This window comes from Solea senegalensis, linkage group LG12 (genome assembly GCF_019176455.1).
Source record: "Solea senegalensis isolate Sse05_10M linkage group LG12, IFAPA_SoseM_1, whole genome shotgun sequence".
In the NCBI taxonomy this organism is placed as follows: Eukaryota; Metazoa; Chordata; class Actinopteri; order Pleuronectiformes; family Soleidae; genus Solea; species Solea senegalensis.
This window is the reverse complement of record NC_058032.1, coordinates 20,228,404-20,247,849: the sequence shown is the minus strand read 5'-3', so window position 1 is coordinate 20,247,849 and position 19,446 is coordinate 20,228,404. Positions and strand designations below refer to the sequence as shown.

General features: G+C 32.0%; 2 protein-coding genes across 8 annotated transcripts in view; one reads left to right on the top strand and one right to left on the bottom strand.

Annotated features, from left to right (window-relative positions):
• Positions 1–3,457: 3,457 nt before the first annotated feature.
• Positions 3,458–17,596, bottom strand: LOC122778804 (rhotekin-2-like). The gene is made up of 9 exons (XM_044040900.1): positions 17,378–17,596; positions 17,025–17,240; positions 15,863–15,964; positions 14,972–15,171; positions 14,686–14,741; positions 14,553–14,606; positions 14,322–14,439; positions 14,043–14,178; positions 3,458–3,466 (listed from the first exon to the last, which is right to left on the bottom strand). The coding sequence occupies exons 2-9, from the start codon at positions 17,157–17,159 to the stop codon at positions 3,458–3,460; spliced, it is 810 nt and encodes a 269-aa protein (XP_043896835.1). The 5' UTR covers positions 17,160–17,240; positions 17,378–17,596.
• A 1,446-nt stretch (positions 17,597–19,042) lies between these two features.
• Positions 19,043–19,446, top strand: part of cep170aa (centrosomal protein 170Aa) — a 38,036-nt gene continuing 37,632 nt past the window's right edge. For 5 of the 7 annotated variants that reach the window (XM_044040023.1, XM_044040020.1, XM_044040022.1 and 2 more), the window contains exon 1: positions 19,043–19,161. The gene's annotated coding sequence lies outside the window, so the exon portion shown is untranslated. The remainder of the gene's footprint in view (positions 19,162–19,446) is intronic. The other 2 variants (XM_044040024.1, XM_044040021.1) reach the window with 1 other exon arrangement.

The following is a 19,446-nucleotide window of genomic DNA, read 5'->3' as shown; positions in this document are numbered from 1 at the left end:
AAATTACAGAAAGTAGAAGATATTCAAGTTGAAACATGTCAGGAAGTAGGAAATGTTCAGAGTTCAGAAGCTGAAAAATGAAAGAAAGTTGAAGATATTCCTAGTTAAGAAGCTGCAAAATGTCATAAAGTAGAAAATATTCCCAGTTCAGAAACTGAAAAATTAAAAAAAGTAAATGATATTCACAGTTAAGAAACTGAAAAATTACAGAAAGTAGAAGATATTCAAGTTGAAACATGTCAGGAAGTAGGAAATGTTCAGAGTTCAGAAGCTGAAAAATGAAAGAAAGTTGAAGATATTCCTAGTTAAGAAGCTGCAAAATGTCATAAAGTAGAAAATATTCCCAGTTCAGAAACTGAAAAATTAAAAAAAGTAGAAGATATTCACAGTTCAGAAGCTGCAAAATGTCAGAAAGTAGAAAATGTTCAGATAAGAAGCTCCAAAATGTCAGAAAGTAGAAAATATTCACAGTTCAGAAGCTGAAAAAGAAAGAAAGTAGAAAATGTACATGGTTAAGAAGCTGCAAAATGACAGAAAGAAGAAGATATTCACAGTTCAGAAGCTGAAAGATGAAAGAAAGTAGAAGATATTCACACTTAAGAAACTCAAACATGTCAGAAAGTAGAAGATATTCACAGTTAAGAAACTGAAAAATGAAAAAAAAGTAGAAGATATTTACAGTTCAGAAACTGGAAAATTAAAAAAAAGTACAAGATATTCACAGTTAAGAAACTCAAAAACGTCAGAAAGTAGAAGATATTCACAGTTAAGAAGTTGAAACATGTCAGCAAGTAGAAGATTTTCACAGTTAAGAAGTTGAAACATGTCAGAAAGTATAAAATATTCAAAGTTCAGAAGCTGAAAAATGAAAGAAAGTGGAAACTATTCAAAGTTGAGAAACTGAAAAATGAAAAAAAATGAGAAGATATTCACATTTAAGAAGCTGAAAAATGTTACAGAGTGGAAAATGTTTAATATTAATGAACTGCTAAATGTCAGAAAGTAGAAAATATTCACATTTAAGAAGCGGAAAATGAAAGAAAGTAGAACATATTCACAATTAAGAAGTTGAAAAATGAAAGAAAGTAGAACATATTCAAAGTTAAGAAGCTGAAAAACGTCAGAAAGTAGAAGATATTCATGGTAAAGAAGTTGAAACATGTCAGACAGTAGAAAATATTCACAGTTCAGAAACTGAAAAATGAAAAAAAGGAAGATATTCAAAGATAAGAAACTGAAAAATGTCAGAAAGTAGAAGATATTCACATTTAAGAAGCTGAAAAATGTTACAAAGTAGAACATTTAGCTGGAAAATGTCACACAGTAGAAAATATTCACATTTAAGAAGCTGAAAAATGTTACAAAGTAGAACATTTAGCTCGAAAATGTCACACAGTAGAAAATATTCACAGTTCAGAAGCTGAAAAATGAAAGAAAGTAGAAAATATTCACAGCTCAGAAGTTTAAACGTGTCAGCGAGTAGAAGATTTTCACAGTTAAGAAGTTGAAACATGTCAGAAAGTATAAAATATTCACAGTTCAGAAGATGAAAAATGAAAGAAAGTGGAAAATAGTCAAAGTTGAGAAACTGAAAAATGAAAAAAAAATTGAGATATTCACATTTAAGAAGCTGAAAAATGTTACAAAGTAGAACATATTCACAGTTAAAAAGCTCCAAAGTGTCAGAAAGTAAAAAATATTCACAGTTAATAAGATAAAAAATGAAAAAAATTAGAAGATATTCAAAGTTAAGAAACTGAAAAATGTCAGAAAGTAGAAGATATTCACATTTAAGAAGCTGAAAAATGTTACAAAGTAGAAAATATTCGTAGTTAAGAAGCTGAAAAATGAAATAAAGTAGAAAATATTCACAGTTCAGAAGCTGAACAATGAAATAAAGTAGAAAATATTCACAGTTCAGAAGCTGAAAAATGAAAGAAAGTAGAGAATATTTACAGTTAAGAAGCTGAAAAACGTCAGAAAGTAGAAGATATTCACAGTAAAGAAGTTGAAACATGTCAGTAGAAAATATTCACAGTTCAGAAACTGAAAAATGAAAAAAAGGAAGATATTCAAAGATAAGAAACTGAAAAATGTCAGAAAGTAGAAGATATTCACAGTTCAGAAGCTGAAAAATGAAAGAAAGTAGAAAATATTCACATTTAAGAAAGTGAAAAATTAAAGAAAGTAGAACATTGAAAGAAAGTAGAACATGTTCACAGTTAAGAAGCTGAAACATGTAAAAGTAGAAAACATTCACATTTAAGAAACTGCAAAATGTCAGAAAGTAGAAACTATTCACATTTAGAAGCTGAAAATGCTTAAAAGTAGAAACTATTCACATTTAAGAAGCTGAAAAGTGTCAGAAAGTTGAAAATTGCAAGAAAGTAGAATATTCACAGTTAAGAAGCTGAAACATGTAAAAGTAGAAAACATTCACAGTTAAGAAGCTGCAAAATGTTTAAAAGTAGAAACTATTCACATTTAAGAAGCTGAAAAATGAAAGAAAGTAGAACATATTCACATTTAAGAAGCTGAAAAAAGTCAAAAAAGTAGAAAATATTCTCAGTTAAGAAAGTGTAAAATGTCAGAAAGTAGAATATATTCACATATTAGAAGCTGAAAAATGAAAGAAAGTAGAACATATTCACAGTTAAGAAGCTGAAAAATGGCAGAAAGTGGACGATATTCACAGTTAAGAAACTGGAAAATGTCAGAAAGTAGAAGATATTCACAGTTCAGAAACTGAAACATGTCAAAAAGTAGAACATATTCATATTTAAGAAGCTGAAAATGTTACAAAGTAGAACATTTAGCTGCAAAATGTCAGAAAGTGGAAGATTTTCACATTTAAGAAAGTGAAAAATTAATGAAAGTAGAAAATTGAAAGAAAGTAGAACATGTTCACTGTTAAGAAGCTGAAATATGTTGAAGTAGAAAACATTCACAGTTAAGAAGCTGCAAAATATCTGAAAGTAGAAGATATTCACATTTAAGAAGCTAAAAAATGAAAGAAAGTAGAACATATTCACATTTAAGAAGCTGAAAATTGAAAGAAAGTGGAAAATATTCACATTTAAGAAACTGAAAAATGTTAGAAAGTTGAAAATTGAAAGAAAGTAGAACATGTTCACGTTAAGAAGTTGAAAAATGTCAGAAAGTAGAAGATATTCACATTTTAGAAGCTGAAAATATTACAAAGTAGAACATTTTGCTGAAAAATGCCAGAAAGTAGAAAATATTCACAGTTAAGAAGATGCAAAATGTCAGAAAGTAGAAAATATTGACATTAAAGAAGCTGAAAAACGAAAGAATATAGAACATATTCACAGTTAAGAAGCTGAAAAATGACAGAAAGTGAAAGATATTCACATTTAAGAAGCTGAAAAAAGTCAAAAAGTAGAAAATATTATCAGTTAAGAAACTGCAAAATGTCAGAAAGTAGAAAATATTTACATCAAAGAAGCTGAAAAACGTAAGAATGTAGAACATGTTCACAGTTAAGAAGCTGAAAAATGACAGAAAGTGGAAGATATTCACATTTAAGAAAGTGAAAAATTAAAGAAAGTAGAAAATTGAAAGAAAGTAGAACATGTTCACAGTTAAGAAGCTGAGACATGTAAAAGTAGAAAACATTCACAGTTAAGAAGCTGCAAAATGTCAGAAAGTAGAAAATATTCACAGTTCAGAAACTGAAACATGTCAGAAAGTAGAAGATATTCACATTTAAGAAGCCGCAAAATGTTAGAAAGTAGAACATATTCATATTTAAGAAGCTGAAAATGTTACAAAGTAGAACATTTAGCTGCAAAATGTCAGAAAGTGGAAGATATTCACATTTAAGAAAGTGAAAATATAAAGAAATTGGAAAATATTCACATTTAAGAAGCTGCAAAATGTCAGAAAGTAGAACATATTTCTACTGCAAAATGTCAAAAAGTAGAAAATATTCACATTTAAGAAGCTGAAAATGAAAGAAAGTAGAACATATTCACATTTAAGAAGCTGAAAATTTAAAAAAGTAGAAAATATTCTCAGTTTTGAAACTGGAAATTGTCAGAAAGTATAAAATATTCACAGTTCAGAAACTGAAATATGTCAGAAAGTAGAAGATATTCACATTTAAAAGCCTAAAAAATGAAAGAAAGTAGAACATATTCACATTTAAGAAGCTGAAAATTGAAAGAAAGTGGAAAATATTAACATTTAAGAAACTGCAAAATGTCAGAAAGTAGAAAATATTTACATCCAAGAAGCTGAAAAACGAAAGAATGTAGAACATGTTCACAGTTAAGAAGCTGAAAAATGACAGAAAGTGGAAAATATTCACATTTAAGAAACTGCAAAATGTCAGAAAGTAGAAAATATTTATATCCAATAAGCTGAAAAAAAAGAAAGAAAATAGACAGTTAAGAAGCTGAAAAATGACAGAAAGTGGAAGATATTCACATTTAAGAAAGTGAAAAATTAAAGAAAGTAGAAAATTGAAAGAAAGTAGAACATGTTCACAGTTAAGAAGCTGAAACATGTAGAAAACATTCACAGTTAAGAAGCTGCAAAATGTCAGAAAGTAGAAAATATTCACAGTTCAGAAACTGAAACATGTCAGAAAGTAGAAGATATTCACATTTAAGAAACTGAAAAATGGCAGAAAGTGGAAGATATTCACATTTAAGAAATTGAAAAGTGTCAGAAAGTTGAAAATTGAAAGAAAGTAGAATATTCACAGTTAAGAAGATGAAACATGTAAAAGTAGAAAACATTCACAGTTACGAAGCTCCAAAATGTCAGAAAGTAGAAAATATTCACAGTTAAGATACTGGAAATTGTCAGAAAGTGGAAAATATTCACATTTCAGAAACTGAAACATGTCAGAAAGTAGAAGATATTCACATTTAAAAAGCTGAAAAATGAAAGAAAGTAGAACATATTCACATTTAAGAAGCTGACAATTGAAAGAAAGAGGAAAATATTCACATTTAAGAAATTGCAAAATGTCAGAAAGTAGAAAATATTCACATTTAAGGAGCTAAAAAATGAAAGAAAGTAGAACATATTCACAGTTAAGAAGCTAAAAAAAGACAGAAAGTGGAAGATATTCACATTTAAGAAACTGAAAAGTGTCAGAATGTTGAAAATTGAAAGAAAGTAGACTATTCACATTTAAGAAGTTGAAACATGTAAAAGTAGAAAACATTCACAGTTAAGAAGCTGCAAAATTTCAGAAAGTAGAAAATATTCACAGTTAAGAAGCTTAAAAATAACAGAAAGTGGAAGATATTCACAGTTAAGAAGCTGCTAAATGTCAAAAAGTAGAAAATATTGACATTAAAGAAGCTGAAAAATGAAAGAAAGTAGAACATATTCACATTTAAGAAGCTGAAAAGTGTCAGAAAGTTGAAAATTGAAATAAACTAGAACATGTTTACAGTAAAGAAGCTGAAACATGTAAAAGTATCAAACATTCATAGTTAAGGATCTGCAAAATGTCAAAAAGTAGAAAATATTCACAGTTAAGAAACTGGAAAATGTCAGAAAGTAGAAGATATTCACATTTAAGAAGCTGCAAAATGTCAGAAAGTAGAACATATTTCTACTGCAAAATGTCGAAAAGTAGAAAATATTCACAATTAAGAAGCTGAAAATTAAAGAAAGTAGAACATATTCACATTTTAGAAGCTGAAAATGTAAAAAAAGTAGAAAATATTCTCAGTTAAGAAACTGGAAATTGTCAGAAAGTTGAAAATATTTACATCCAAGAAGCTGAAAAAACGAAAGAATGTAGAACATGTTCACAATTAAGAAGCTGAAAATTGAAAGAAATTGGAAAATATTCACATTTAAGAAACTGCAAAATGTCAGAAAGTAGAAAATATTCACATTTAAGAAGCTGAAAAATGAAAGAAAGTAGAACATATTCACAATAGAGAAGCTGAAAAATGACATTCACAGTTAAGGAGCTGCAAAATGTCAAAAAGTAGAAAATATTCACATTTAAGAAGCTGAAAATGTCAGAAAGTAGAAAATATTCACATTTAAGAAGCTGAAAAATGACAGAAAGTGGAAGATATTCACATTGAAGAAGCTAAAAAGTGTCAGAAAGTTGAAAATTGAAATAAAGTAGAACATGTTCACAGTTAAGATGCTGAAAATTGAAAGAAAGTGGAAAATATTCACATTTAAGAAACTGCAAAATGTCAGAAAGTAGAAAATATTCACATTTAAAATCTGAAAAATGAAAGAAAGTAGAACATATTCACAGTTAAGACGTTGAAACATGTAAAAGTAGAAAATATTCACATATACGGCTTTTTTCTCATTTTTTTAATATTTATTTTTTATTTAATTACCTTCGGTGTTTGATTTTGCAATGATTTCACTGCTTGGATGTATTTTTCTATTTGTGTCTGTATTTGTGCGGATTCAGCTGTTTTCTGATTTTTTATTTTATTTTTCTACTGTCTCATAATATAAACCACAAAATTGAAGTCAACATCTCGTGAGATATTCTCTGTAACCTCAGTATTTGATTTTGCTATGAATTTCACTGTTTGGATGTGTTGTCTATATTTGTGCGCATTAAGCTGAGATAAAGCTGTTTTTTGATTTTTTTTCTCATTTTTCTACTGTCTCAAAATATAAATCACAACAATAAAGTCAACCTCTCATAAGATGTTTTTCTGTACCCTCAGTGTTTGATTTTGCTATGAATTTCACAGTTTTGATGATTTTTTCAATGAGTGTTTGTTTTTGTGCGCATTAAGGTGAGATAAAGCTGTTTTCTGATTTTTTTTTATTTTTCTACTGTCTCAAAATATAAACCACAACAATAAAATCAACATCTCATAATTTATATTTTTGTATCCTCTGTGTTAGATTTTGCTTTGAATTACACTGTTTGGATGTTTTTTTCTATAGGTGTTTGTTTTTGTGCGCATTAAGCTGCGCAAAAGTTGATTTTTGATTTTTTTCATTTTTCTACTGTCCCAAATTTTAACCACACAAATAAAGTCAACATCTCATAAGATATACTTCTGTACCCTCAGTGTTTGATGTTACTATGATTTCACTGTTTGGATGTATTTTTCTATTAGTTTTATTTTTTGTCCATATTAAGGAGAGTAAAGTTGTTTTTTTGATTTTTTTTTTCATGTTTCTACTGTCTCAAAATATAAACCACAACAATAAAGTCAAAATCTCATAAGATAATCTGCTGTACCTACCCTCAGTGTTTGATTTAGCTATGATTTCACTGTTTGGATGTGTTTTTCTTATGAATGTCTTTTTTGTGTGGGTATTCAGCTGAGATGAAGCTGTTTTGTGATTTTGTTAATTTTTCTACTGTCCCAATATATAAACAACAAAAATAAAGTTAACATTCATAAGATATACTTCTGTACCCACAGTGTTTTATTTTGCTATGATTTAACTTTTTGGATGTGTTTTCTATTAGAGTTTGTTTGTGTGGGTATTCAGCTGAGATAAAGCTGTTTTCTGATTTTGTTCATTTTTCTACAGTCCCAAAATATAAACCACACAAATAAAGACAACATCTCATAAGATAAACTTCTGTACCCTCAGTGTTTGATTTTACTATGATTTCACTGTTTGGATGTGTTTACTATTAGTGTTTGTTTTTGTGCGCATTAAGCTTAGAGAAAGCTGTTTTCTGATTTTGTTCATATTTCTACTGTCCCAAAATATAAACCACACAAATAAAGTCAACATCTCATAAGATAAACTTCTGTCCCCTTAGTGTTTGATTTTACTATGATTTAACTGTTTGGATGTTTTTTTTCTATTTGTGTTTGTTTTTGTGCGCATTAAGCTGAGATAAAGCTGTTTTCTGATTTTGTTCATTTTTCTACTGTGCCAAAATATAAACCACACAAATAAAGTCAACATCTCATAAGATATACTTCTGTACCCACAGTGTTTTATTTTGCTATGATTTATCTTTTTGGATGTGTTTTCTATTAGAGTTTGTTTTTGTGGGTATTAAGCTAAGATAAAGCTGTTTTCTCATTTTTTTCATTTTTCTACTGTGCCAAAATATAAACCACGCAAAATAGAGTCAACTTCTCAAAGGATATATTCTTGTACCCTCGGTGTTTGATTTTGCTATGATTTCAATGTTTGGATGTGTTATTCTATATGTGTATTTTCGTGTGGGTATTCAGCTGAGATAAAGCTGTTTTCTGATTTTTTTTAATTTTTCTTCTGTCTCAAAATATAAATCACAACAATAAAGTCAAAATCTCATAAGATAAACTTCTGTACCCTCAGTGTTTGATTTAGCTATGATTTCACTGTTTGGATGTGTTTTTCTATGAATGTCTTTTTGTGTGGGTATTCAGCTGAGTTAAAGCTGTTTTGTGATTTTGTTCATTTTTCTACTGTCCCAAAATTTAAACCACACAAATATGTCAACATCTCAAAAGATATATTTTTGTACACTCAGTGTTTGAATTTGCTATGATTTCACTTTTTGGATGTGTTTACTATTAGTGTTTGTTTTTGTGCGCATTAAGCTGAGATAGAGCTGTTTTCTCATTTTTTTCATTTTTCTACTGTGACAAAATATAAACCACACAAATAAAGTCAACATCTCATAAGATAAACTTCTGTACCCTCAGTGTTTGATTTAGCTATGATTTCACTGTTTGGATGTGTTTTTCTATGAATGTCTTTTTGTGTGGGTATTCAGCTGAGTTAAAGCTGTTTTCTGATTTTGTTAATTTTTCTACTGTCCCAAAATATAAACCGCACAAATAAAGTTACCATCTCACAAGATAAACTGCTGTACCCTCAGTGTTTGATTTGACTATGATTTCACTGTTTGGATGTGTTTACTATTAGTGTTTGTTTTTGTGCGCATTAAGCTGAGATAAAACTGTTTTCTGATTTTGTTCATTTTTCTACTGTGCCAAAATATAAACAACACAAATAAAGTCAACATTCATAAGATATACTTCTGTACCCTCAGTGTTTGATTTTGCTATGATTTCACTGTTTGGATGTGTTTTTCTATATGTGTCTTTTGGTGTGGGAATTCAGCTGAGATAAAGCTGTTTTCTGAATTTTTAAATGTTTCTACTGTCTCAAAATATAAACCGCACAAATAAAGTTACCATCTCACAAGATAAACTGCTGTACCCTCAGTGTTTGATTTAGCTATGATTTCACTGTTTGGATGTGTTTTTCTATGAATGTCTTTTGGTGTGGGTATTCAGCTGAGTTAAAGCTGTTTTCTGATTTTGTTCATTTTTCTACTGTCCCAAAACTTAAACCACACAAATATGTCAACATCTCAAAAGATATATTTTTGTACTCTCAGTGTTTGAATTTGCTATGAATTTCACATTTTGGATGATTTTTTCTATGAGTGTTTGTTTTTGTGCGCATTAAGCTGAGATAAAGCTGTTTTTTTTATTTTTTTTTATTTTTCTACTGTCTCAAAATATAAACCACAACAATAAAGTCAAAATCTCATAAGATAAACTTCTGTACCCTCAGTGTTTGATTTAGCTATGATTTTTCTGTTTGGATGTGTTTTTCTATGAATGTCTTTTTGTGTGGGTATTCAGCTGAGATTAAGCTGTTTTGTGATTTTGTTCATTTTCTACTGTCTCAAAATATAAACCACAACAATAAAGTCAAAATCTCATAAGAAAAACTTCTGTACCCTCAGTGTTTGATTTAGCTATGATTTCACTGTTTGGATGTGTTTTTCTATGAATGTCTTTTTGTGTGGGTATTCAGCTGAGTTAAAGCTGTTTTGTGATTTTGTTCATTTTTCTACTGTCCCAAAATATAAACACAAATTAAGTCAACATTCATAAGATATACTTCTGTACCCTCAGTGTTTGATTTTGCTATGATTTCACTGTTTGGATGTATTTTTCTATATGTGTCTTTTCGTGTGGGTATTCAGCTGAGATAAACCTATTTTCTGATTTTTTAAATGTTTCTACTGTCTCAAAATATAAACCGCACAAATAAAGTTACCATCTCACAAGATAAACTGCTGTACCCTCAGTGTTTAATTTGACTATGATTTCACTTTTTGGATGTGTTTACTATTAGTGTTTGTTTTTGTGCGCATTAAGCTGAGATAGAGCTGTTTTCTCATTTTTTTCATTTTTCTACTGTGCCAAAATATAAACCACACAAATAAAGTCAACATCTCATAAGATAAACTTCTGTACCCTCAGTGTTTGATTTAGCTATGATTTCACTGTTTGGATGTGTTTTTCTATGAATGTCTTTTTGTGTGGCTATTCAGCTGAGTTAAAGCTGTTTTCTGATTTTGTTCATTTTTCTACTGTCCCAAAATATAAACCACACAAATAAAGTCAAAATCTCATAAGATAAACTTCTGTACCCTCAGTGTTTGATTTTGCTATGATTTCACTGTTTGGATGTGTTTTTCTATATGTGTCTTTTAGTGTGGGAATTCAGCTAAGATAAAGCTGTTTTCTCATTTTGTTCATTTTTCTACTGTCCCAAAATTTAAACCACACAAATATGTCAACATCTCAAAAGATATATTTTTGTACACTCAGTGTTTGAATTTGCTATGAATTTCACATTTTGGATGATTTTTTCTATGAGTGTTTGTTTTTGTGCGCATTAAGCTGAGATAAAGCTGTTTTTTATTTTTTTTATTTTTCTACTGTCTCAAAATATAAACCACAACAATAAAGTCAAAATCTCATAAGAAAAACTTCTGTACCCTCAGTGTTTGATTTAGCTATGATTTTACTGTTTGGATGTGTTTTTCTATGAATGTCTTTTTGTGTGGGTATTCAGCTGAGTTAAAGATGTTTTGTGATTTTGTTCATTTTTCTACTGTCTTAAAATATAAACAACACAAATAAAGTCAACATTCATAAGATATACTTCTGTACCCTCAGTGTTTGATTTTGCTATGATTTCACTGTTTGGATGTGTTTTTCTATATGTGTCTTTTCGTGTGGGTATTCAGCTGAGATAAAGCTGTTTTCTGATTTTTTAAATGTGTCTACTGTCTCAAAATATAAACCGCAAAAATAAAGTTACCATCTCACAAGATAAACTGCTGTACCCTCAGTGTTTGATTTGACTATGATTTCACTTTTTGGATGTGTTTACTATAAGTGTTTGTTTTTGTGCGCGTTAAAGCTGAGATAAAGCTGTTTTCTGATTTTGTTTATTTTTCTACTGTCCAAAATTAAAACCACAACAATAAAGTCAACATCTCATAAGATAAACTTCTGTCCCCTTCGTGTTTGATTTTACTATGATTTAACTGTTTGGATGTGTTTACTATTAGTTTTTGTTTTTGTGCGCATTAAGCTGAGATAAAGCTGTTTTCTCATTTTTTTCATTTTTCTACTGTGCCAAAATATAAACCACACAAAATAGAGTCAACTTCTCAAAAGATATATTCTTGTACCCTCAGTGTTTGATTTTGCTATGATTTCACTGTTTGGATGTGTTTTTCTATGAATGTCTTTTTGTGTGGGTATTCAGCTGAGATGAAGCTGTTTTGTGATTTTGTTCATTTTCTACTGTCTCAAAATATAAACCACAACAATAAAGTCAAAATCTCATAAGATAAACTTCTGTACCCTCAGTGTTTGATTTAGCAATGATTTCACTGTTTGGATGTGTTTTTCTATGAATGTCTTTTTTTGTGGGTATTCAGCTGAGTTAAAGCTGTTTTGTGATTTTGTTCATTTTTCTACTGTCCCAAAATATAAACACAAATTAAGTCAACATTCATAAGATATACTTCTGTACCCTCATTGTTTGATTTTGCTATGATTTCACTGTTTGGATGTGTTTTTCTATATGTGTCTTTTTGTGTGGGTATTCAGCTGAGATAAAGCTGTTTTCTGATTTTTTAAATGTTTCTACTGTCTCAAAATATAAACCGCACAAATAAAGTTACCATCTCACAAGATAAACTGCCGTACCCTCAGTGTTTGATTTTGCTATGATTTCACTGTTTTGATGTGGTGGAGTGGCTCAGTGGTTAAGACCGGTACCCTATGTGCGAAAAACATCATGGTCGCAATGGTCGCAAGTTCGATTCCACCCCTCGCTGACTGTAATCAATTCCATTGTAAGTCGCTTTGGATAAAAGCGTCTGCTAAATGACATGTAATGTAAAAAAAAAATAATGATGTGTTTACTAATAGTGTTTGTTTTTGTGCGCATTAAGCTGAGATAAAGCTGTTTTCTGATTTTGTTCATTTTTCTACTGTCCCAAAATATAAACCACACAAATAAAGTCAACATCCCTTAAGATAAACTTCTGTACCCTCAGTGTTTGATTTTGCTATGATTTTACTGTTTGGATGTGTTTTTCTATGAATGTCTTTTTGTGTGGGTATTCAGCTGAGTTAAAGCTGTTTTCTGATTTTGTTCATTTTTCTACTGTCCCAAAATATAAACCACACAAATAAGTCAACATCTCAAAAGATATATTTTTGTACACTCAGTGTTTGAATTTGCTATGAATTTCACATTTTGGATGATTTTTTCTATTAGTGTTTGTTTTTGTGCGCATTAAGCTGAGATAAAGCTGTTATGTGATTTTGTTCATTTATCTACTGTCCCAAAATATAAACCACAACAATAAAGTCAAAATCTTATCTTTGGATGTGTTTACTATTAGTGTTTGTTTTTGTGCGCATTAAGCTGAGAGAAAGCTGTTTTCTCATTTTTTTCATTTTTCTACTGTGCCAAAATATAAACCACACAAAATAGAGTCAACTTCTCAAAAGATATATTCTTGTACCCTCAGTGTTTGATTTTGCTATGATTTCACTGTTTGGATGTGTTTTTCTATGAATGTCTTTTTGTGTGGGTATTCAGCTGAGTTAAAGCAGTTTTCTGATTTTGTTCATTTTTCTACTGTCCCAAAATTTAAACCACACAAATATGTCAACATCTCAAAATATATATTTTTGTACACTCAGTGTTTGAATTTGCTATGATTTCACTGTTTGGATGTGTTTTTCTATTTGTGTTTGTTTTTGTGCGCATTAAGCTGAGATAAAGCTGTTTTCTCATTTTTTTCATTTTTCTACTGTGCCAAAATATAAACCACACAAATAAAGTCAACATCTCATAAGATAAACTTCTGTACCCTCAGTGTTTGATTTTGCTATGATTTCACTGTTTGGATGTGTTTTTCTATGAATGTCTTTTTGTGTGGGTATTCAGCTGAGATAAAGCTGTTTTCTGATTTTGTTCATTTTTCTACCGTCCCAAAATATAAACCACACAAATAAAGTCAACATCTCATAAGATAAACCTCTGTCCCCTTAGTGTTTGATTTTACTATGATTTAACTGTTTGGATGTGTTTACTATTAGTGTTTGTTTTTGTGCGCATTAAGCTGAGAGAAAGCTGTTTTCTCATTTTTTTCATTTTTCTACTGTGCCAAAATATAAACCACACAAATAAAGTCAACATCTCATAAGATAAACCTCTGTCCCCTTAGTGTTTGATTTTACTATGATTTAACTGTTTGGATGTGTTTACTATTAGTGTTTGTTTTTGTGCGCATTAAGCTGAGAGAAAGCTGTTTTCTCATTTTTTTCATTTTTCTACTGTGCCAAAATATAAACCACACAAAATAGAGTCAACTTCTCAAAAGATATATTCTTGTACCCTCAGTGTTTGATTTAGCTATGATTTCACTGTTTGGATGTGTTTACTATAGCTTAGTTTTTAAAGATTAAGTTGAGAGAAAGCTGTTTTCATTTTTTTCTTATTTTTCTATCATGCCAAAATATAAACCACACAAAATAGAGTCAACTTCTCAAAAGATATATTCTTGTACCCTCAGTGTTTAATTTTGCTATGATTTCACTGTTTGGATGTGTTTTTCTATGAATGTCTTTTTGTGTGGGTATTCAGCTGAGATGAAGCTGTTTTGTGATTTTGTTCATTTTCTACTGTCTCAAAATATAAACCACAACAATAAAGTCAAAATCTCATAAGAAAAACATCTGTACCCTAAGTGTTTGATTTAGCTATGATTTAACTGTTTGGATGTGTTTTCCAAAGGAGTTTCGGAACTTCTTGGCCAGTTTCTTTGGTGTGTTTGCCATTGTGAGCTCTTCCTCCAGGGCACAGCTCCACAGCTCCACCCTCAGGTCAAACTGAGGAACTGCTTCTTTACTATGTCAGGGGAAGAGAGAGGAATATGCATGAATAAACCATGAAATTAAAAATGAAAACCAGTACACCAAACTCAAATGAGCGAGTGCAGCTCGTCTAACGGTTCCACTCTGCATATTTAACATGTACAAAGAAATACTTACAAGATGGTGACCCCCTCAAAGCAGATGTCAGTAATTGATCTGTCTACCACCACCATCTCTGTGTCAAACACCTCGGAGCCAGTCTGCAGCAGACAGAACACTGCCACTCGACGAGAGCCTAATTAAAACAGGGAGAGCACAGTCCATGCTAGTACAAAAAGGAATCTGCAAATAACACACAGTAAAGCTGAACAGAAGGCCTAAATGGTAGTAAAACACGAACAAACTTACTCCCTCTATTGTTAAAGTGGTCCGAATCCCTCCACAGCAAAGGAACACGCAGCCCTACATCAGAGATGAGAAAACTCTATTCACAACACAGCACTAGAAGATGGAATGATTGTGGGTGGGGGTGCAATCTTACCTGATATTGCAATTGTCCCATTACAGGGCACACGGTCATCTGAATCTGGATCAGGTCTGAATTAAGAATTTGAATTCACTGTTAAAACTGGTCACAATCTGGGTATCATTGTTGCATCTAAAAACAGATTTAAACTTGCTTCCAAAATCCCAATCCAATCAATTAGAGTGTATTACAACCTGATCTGCAACTATATACTTTGATGTGTTCTGAGCCTGACCAACAGTGATTCATCATTTCCAAATTCTTACACACTTAAAAACCAGCAAGCACCCACATCCCTTACCCCTTGGCTGACCCCATCATGTCTTGTTCCTGTTTTATCTTCTGGAGATGAGTCAAATAAGCCTTGATCCTGGCATTGCAGGTCAGTAGGTTCTTGGAGGTGTTGAGAACTTGCTCTCTCTTACTGCAGGCGAGCAGCAGCTTATAGGCCCCCTCTCGCATTCGCACCTCAAAGTCCAGCTTTTCTTGCAAGTTAGTGTTCTTCGTGGGAAAGAACATAAACAGGAGAAATTTCAAAATGACCAAATTATGTAAAAACGCAGACAGGTAGCTTGTTCTGAACTTGTGTTAGTCCATCAAACAATATGCTATAAAAGAAAGAGGATGAGAGATGGACATGATAAGACCAAACATGGATTTGCTATAGTGAAGTTAGAGTTAAGTTGCCCTTGAGTGTTGTTATGGCACCAATGAAGGTGTGACATTGCTCTGTCCTGTCAGTAAGTGATGTACATATACAGTATGTGTGTACCTTGTACCTGAATTGATTTTGGCAAAAACAGAAGAAGGCAAAATGTTTCTGGAACAATCGTTCTACTTGCGAACAGAATATTGGTGGAATCTTGTGATACTATAAAGTATTGGTAGCTACAACCACACTGATGGGATGTTTTAAATGTGTAGCCCATGTCAAGAGGTGTTTTTTTCATCACTCAAGAGCAACTTGTTGGAAAAAGGGAGCTGTCATGGTGAATGCAGAAGGGGATCAGCTAGTTTCATAATGACTAACAAGCAGAGTGACATTAGCTCATATGCTAGAAATGCAGGAATAGTATGGTACAAGCAACTAATCAGGGCAATTCTGAAACTATCCCATGCCTTATTAAAAATACTCCATCTTCAAGTACACCATCTACAGCTTTTTATTTTAAAAATATTTACACATATGCACCTGTAACGTCTTAGAAATTTGTCGTATGTATAACAAATTCATATCCTCCACTATCTGAAAGGTGTCATTCAGAAGACTTGGACATTGTTTCATGCTTTTAGCCTGAAAGGACATTAGTTTGTGCAGAGTTAGAGCAAAGACAACAAAGACAAGGACATTATTTCTTTACATGCTTAGAAACAATGCAGTGGGGTGGGGGTGGAGGGGGGGTCTCTGGTTTCACGAAACAGCATAAAGGGTCGACTCCCTGTTCTGAGCAACTGGTGCAACTGGCTTTTCCCATGGAAGTGAAAGTTAGTTAGCAGCGGTACTATTTCACAGCTATAACATTCATTGTTTACTTGAATTGTTAAGAAAATTATTATTTATAACATAAAAATCACACACACAAAAAATGTGCCACTTCCTCCACAATCATATCCATGCTTTGCTAAAAGTGCAATAGGGCTGCAACTAATTATTATTTTTTTATTCACAATTAATCTGTCAATTAGTTGTTTCACCCATAAAATGTGAGAAAATTGTCGAATATGTATAAATGTTTCATATGACGATGTCATCAAATGTCTTGTTTCTTGCAGGAACCATAAAATAAAAGACTTTCATAGATCATAGAAAACATATCATTCACACACATACATATATGTATATGTATATATATATATATATATATATATACATATACATATACATACACATATATATATATACATATACATATATATATATATATATATAAATAAGAAAATCCACTCATGGTGATTATCAAAATAATTAATTAATTAATTTAAATTGATTAAAAACAATGAATGTGAATAGGTGATTTAGTTAGTAATCGATTAATAACTGATTTACTGAGTAATCGTGGAATCTCTACAAGCATGTGTCTCAACCCACCCCGGTTAGTATAATTAAGGCCCCTAGTTTGGGAACCACTGAGAATGTTTGAGACAAATATTAGAAAATACAATTGTTATTTGCAAGTTATTTGAATAAAGGCTTCCAAATATGTTATTAAAGCTGTGCAAACGAAACAGAGGGACCACGTATTATCTTGCTTGCCTTAGTAGCTTTGCGTTTAAGACGCCCTCCGGTGACAACTGTCATTACAATACAAGCTAAAACCAACAACTCTGGTGTGTAAGTCTTTGACCAAACATACCTCTGTTTGTTGGAATAAAGTGCTCTGTCGTATTTTCTTGCGTTTAACCTCCATGGCGGTGGCGGAACCGGCCGACAGTAACGACCTAGTGCCTCCGTGTCGTTTAGAACTTTGAACGTCCCGCTGGCTGTCCATGTTTCCCGAACAGCCAACAACAACACAGGCAGCACATTCCTGCTCCAACCGCTAACGGACGAGGCTGTTCGATTTTGTCACCTGATTTGCCGGAAGGGAAATATTGTCCAGGGAAAAAAAAAGATAAGACAGTTTAAATTGTATATATACATTCACGAAATATATTAAACTACTACGGAAATTCAAACATATTAATATCAAAATATGTTAATATTTACTTTGCTTATGATGCTCCATATCCTAAAACTCGTATTAATCACCTCAAAACTACAGTAAAAGCGACCACAATTCAAGAAGCGATAGCATTATAAAAACATTCGAATTAATAACAAAACTATTATGAAAGGAAAAGACACCGCGGTTAAACGAAGTGACTTAAATTAGATTTGAAACACATTATCCGCCTTTCTCGACGGAAGGTCCTCGGTAGTAAACCGAGTGCTTTTACGCCTACAGAGAGGTGGCGTCATGACGTCACATGCCAAACAAAGCAGGAGTGTACCGGTTTTGATTTTTGAATTTTTAAAAAAATATATTTTGTCATTGAGGTATCATAAAACAAAAACTGATGTCTTACCAATTAGCTGCTAAATTAACATCTAAATAAACTGTTTATGGATTATGAATGTATTTATTACATTCTAAATGTGGGTATTTAAGTCTTTATTAACTGAAAAATTAACCTAAGGAAGGCAGTGCACGTGTTCAGCACAGGGGAAGGATGTAGAAACGCATTGCAAATGTCTTTATTTAAGTCGAACATTACAATAATTAGTGGTTCCCGGTGAAACCAATTCATTTGAACTGCACTTAATATGCAGCAGGAACAGTCAGCTGACGATGGGACGCACAGTCACACAAAAGACCCTGAAACGTGATCAGGCAAACCAGGAAACCAGCTCTTCTCTTCACCCTCCCTCTGTCTGAGTCGAGTTGGAGGAATCCACGGTTGGAAATGTGGACGCAGGCGCTTCTGGAAGAACTGCATGAACCCGTACTCAAAAACCGAAACACAGGAAATTACGACGACTGTTTTTAAAAAATAAAAGGTAGATCAAATTCTATGAATATATTACCACTTGAAACCATTTGTGATATCAGTCTCTTGTGTCATCTATAGTATGTTTCCTCCATTTGTTTTATTTCAGTAGGCTATATTATTCTATTTTATGTCGAGTTTACCACACATTTCCTGCAGGTGCAGCTAAAACAGCAAAACATATCTTCAATCCATAGTATGCTCCAAAGAAAATCAAACCACTTTTTTCACTTCCATAATAAACCACATGTTAATTAACCTTAACTAATACACAGTATGTTAAATTATCCCTTGCATAGTTTATATGAAATGGCACAAAAGATCATTTCAGGAAAAGACCATCAATCTTTTATCTAGCACAGCGAATTGACCATAATTATGCAAGATAAACATAATTTAAGCTTTGTTTTAATTATGAAATGCTGTGATCCTTCTTCAGTTATTCATAATGGACAATAGATATATGTGTTATTTTCAATTAACTAACAAGATACAACTAAAATACAACAAATAAGAAAAGAAGATAGAACTCAAATCTCTTCATTTCCTAGCCTATACAATGACAATATTTCAGTATATTATGGATCCAGGAGGTCTGTCTAAAACTACCTTGCTTCATGTAAATGGTACAACTATTGGTTTTGTTATTCAAATTAATATATTAACTACTTAGCTAAGGGGGCTGTATATAATATGCATTGTGCTTTTAATTTGAAAGTTGATAGCGGCAGTCCTAGTTGTTATTTCCGCCGCGTTGACGTCAGAGCGTTGACGTTTGTCCGCGCGCCGCTCCGTGGCATGCAGCAACGTTTTGCTGAGCAACGGAAAGAGAGAAGGCCGTCGCTGCTGCCGCTGCTGCTACCGCCGCCGCACAGAGGCAGAGCGAACTGCTGCGGCAGGGCTGGGCTCCTCACACACACATATACACACCCTCAACAGCAGCACACAAGAGAGAAAAACGGGGTAAGTGAGGACTGGACTTTTACTTTTATTTGGGGAATGCTATTTATTTACCGCCTGTTTAAAAAGTAGGCGTTTAGTTGGACAACCGACCATGTGACGTTCACGCCAGAAATAATTATGGAAAGAGTCGATTTTAGGCTTTTTCTGCTTTTGTGTTTTGTGTTTATTTGGGTTTCCAGTGTCCACATATAAAAAACATTATCGTTCGATTTCGGAGCTTCGTGACATCAAAAACAGAAAAAACCTTAGTGGTATTTGATGCACAGCGTTTAATAAACAAGCACA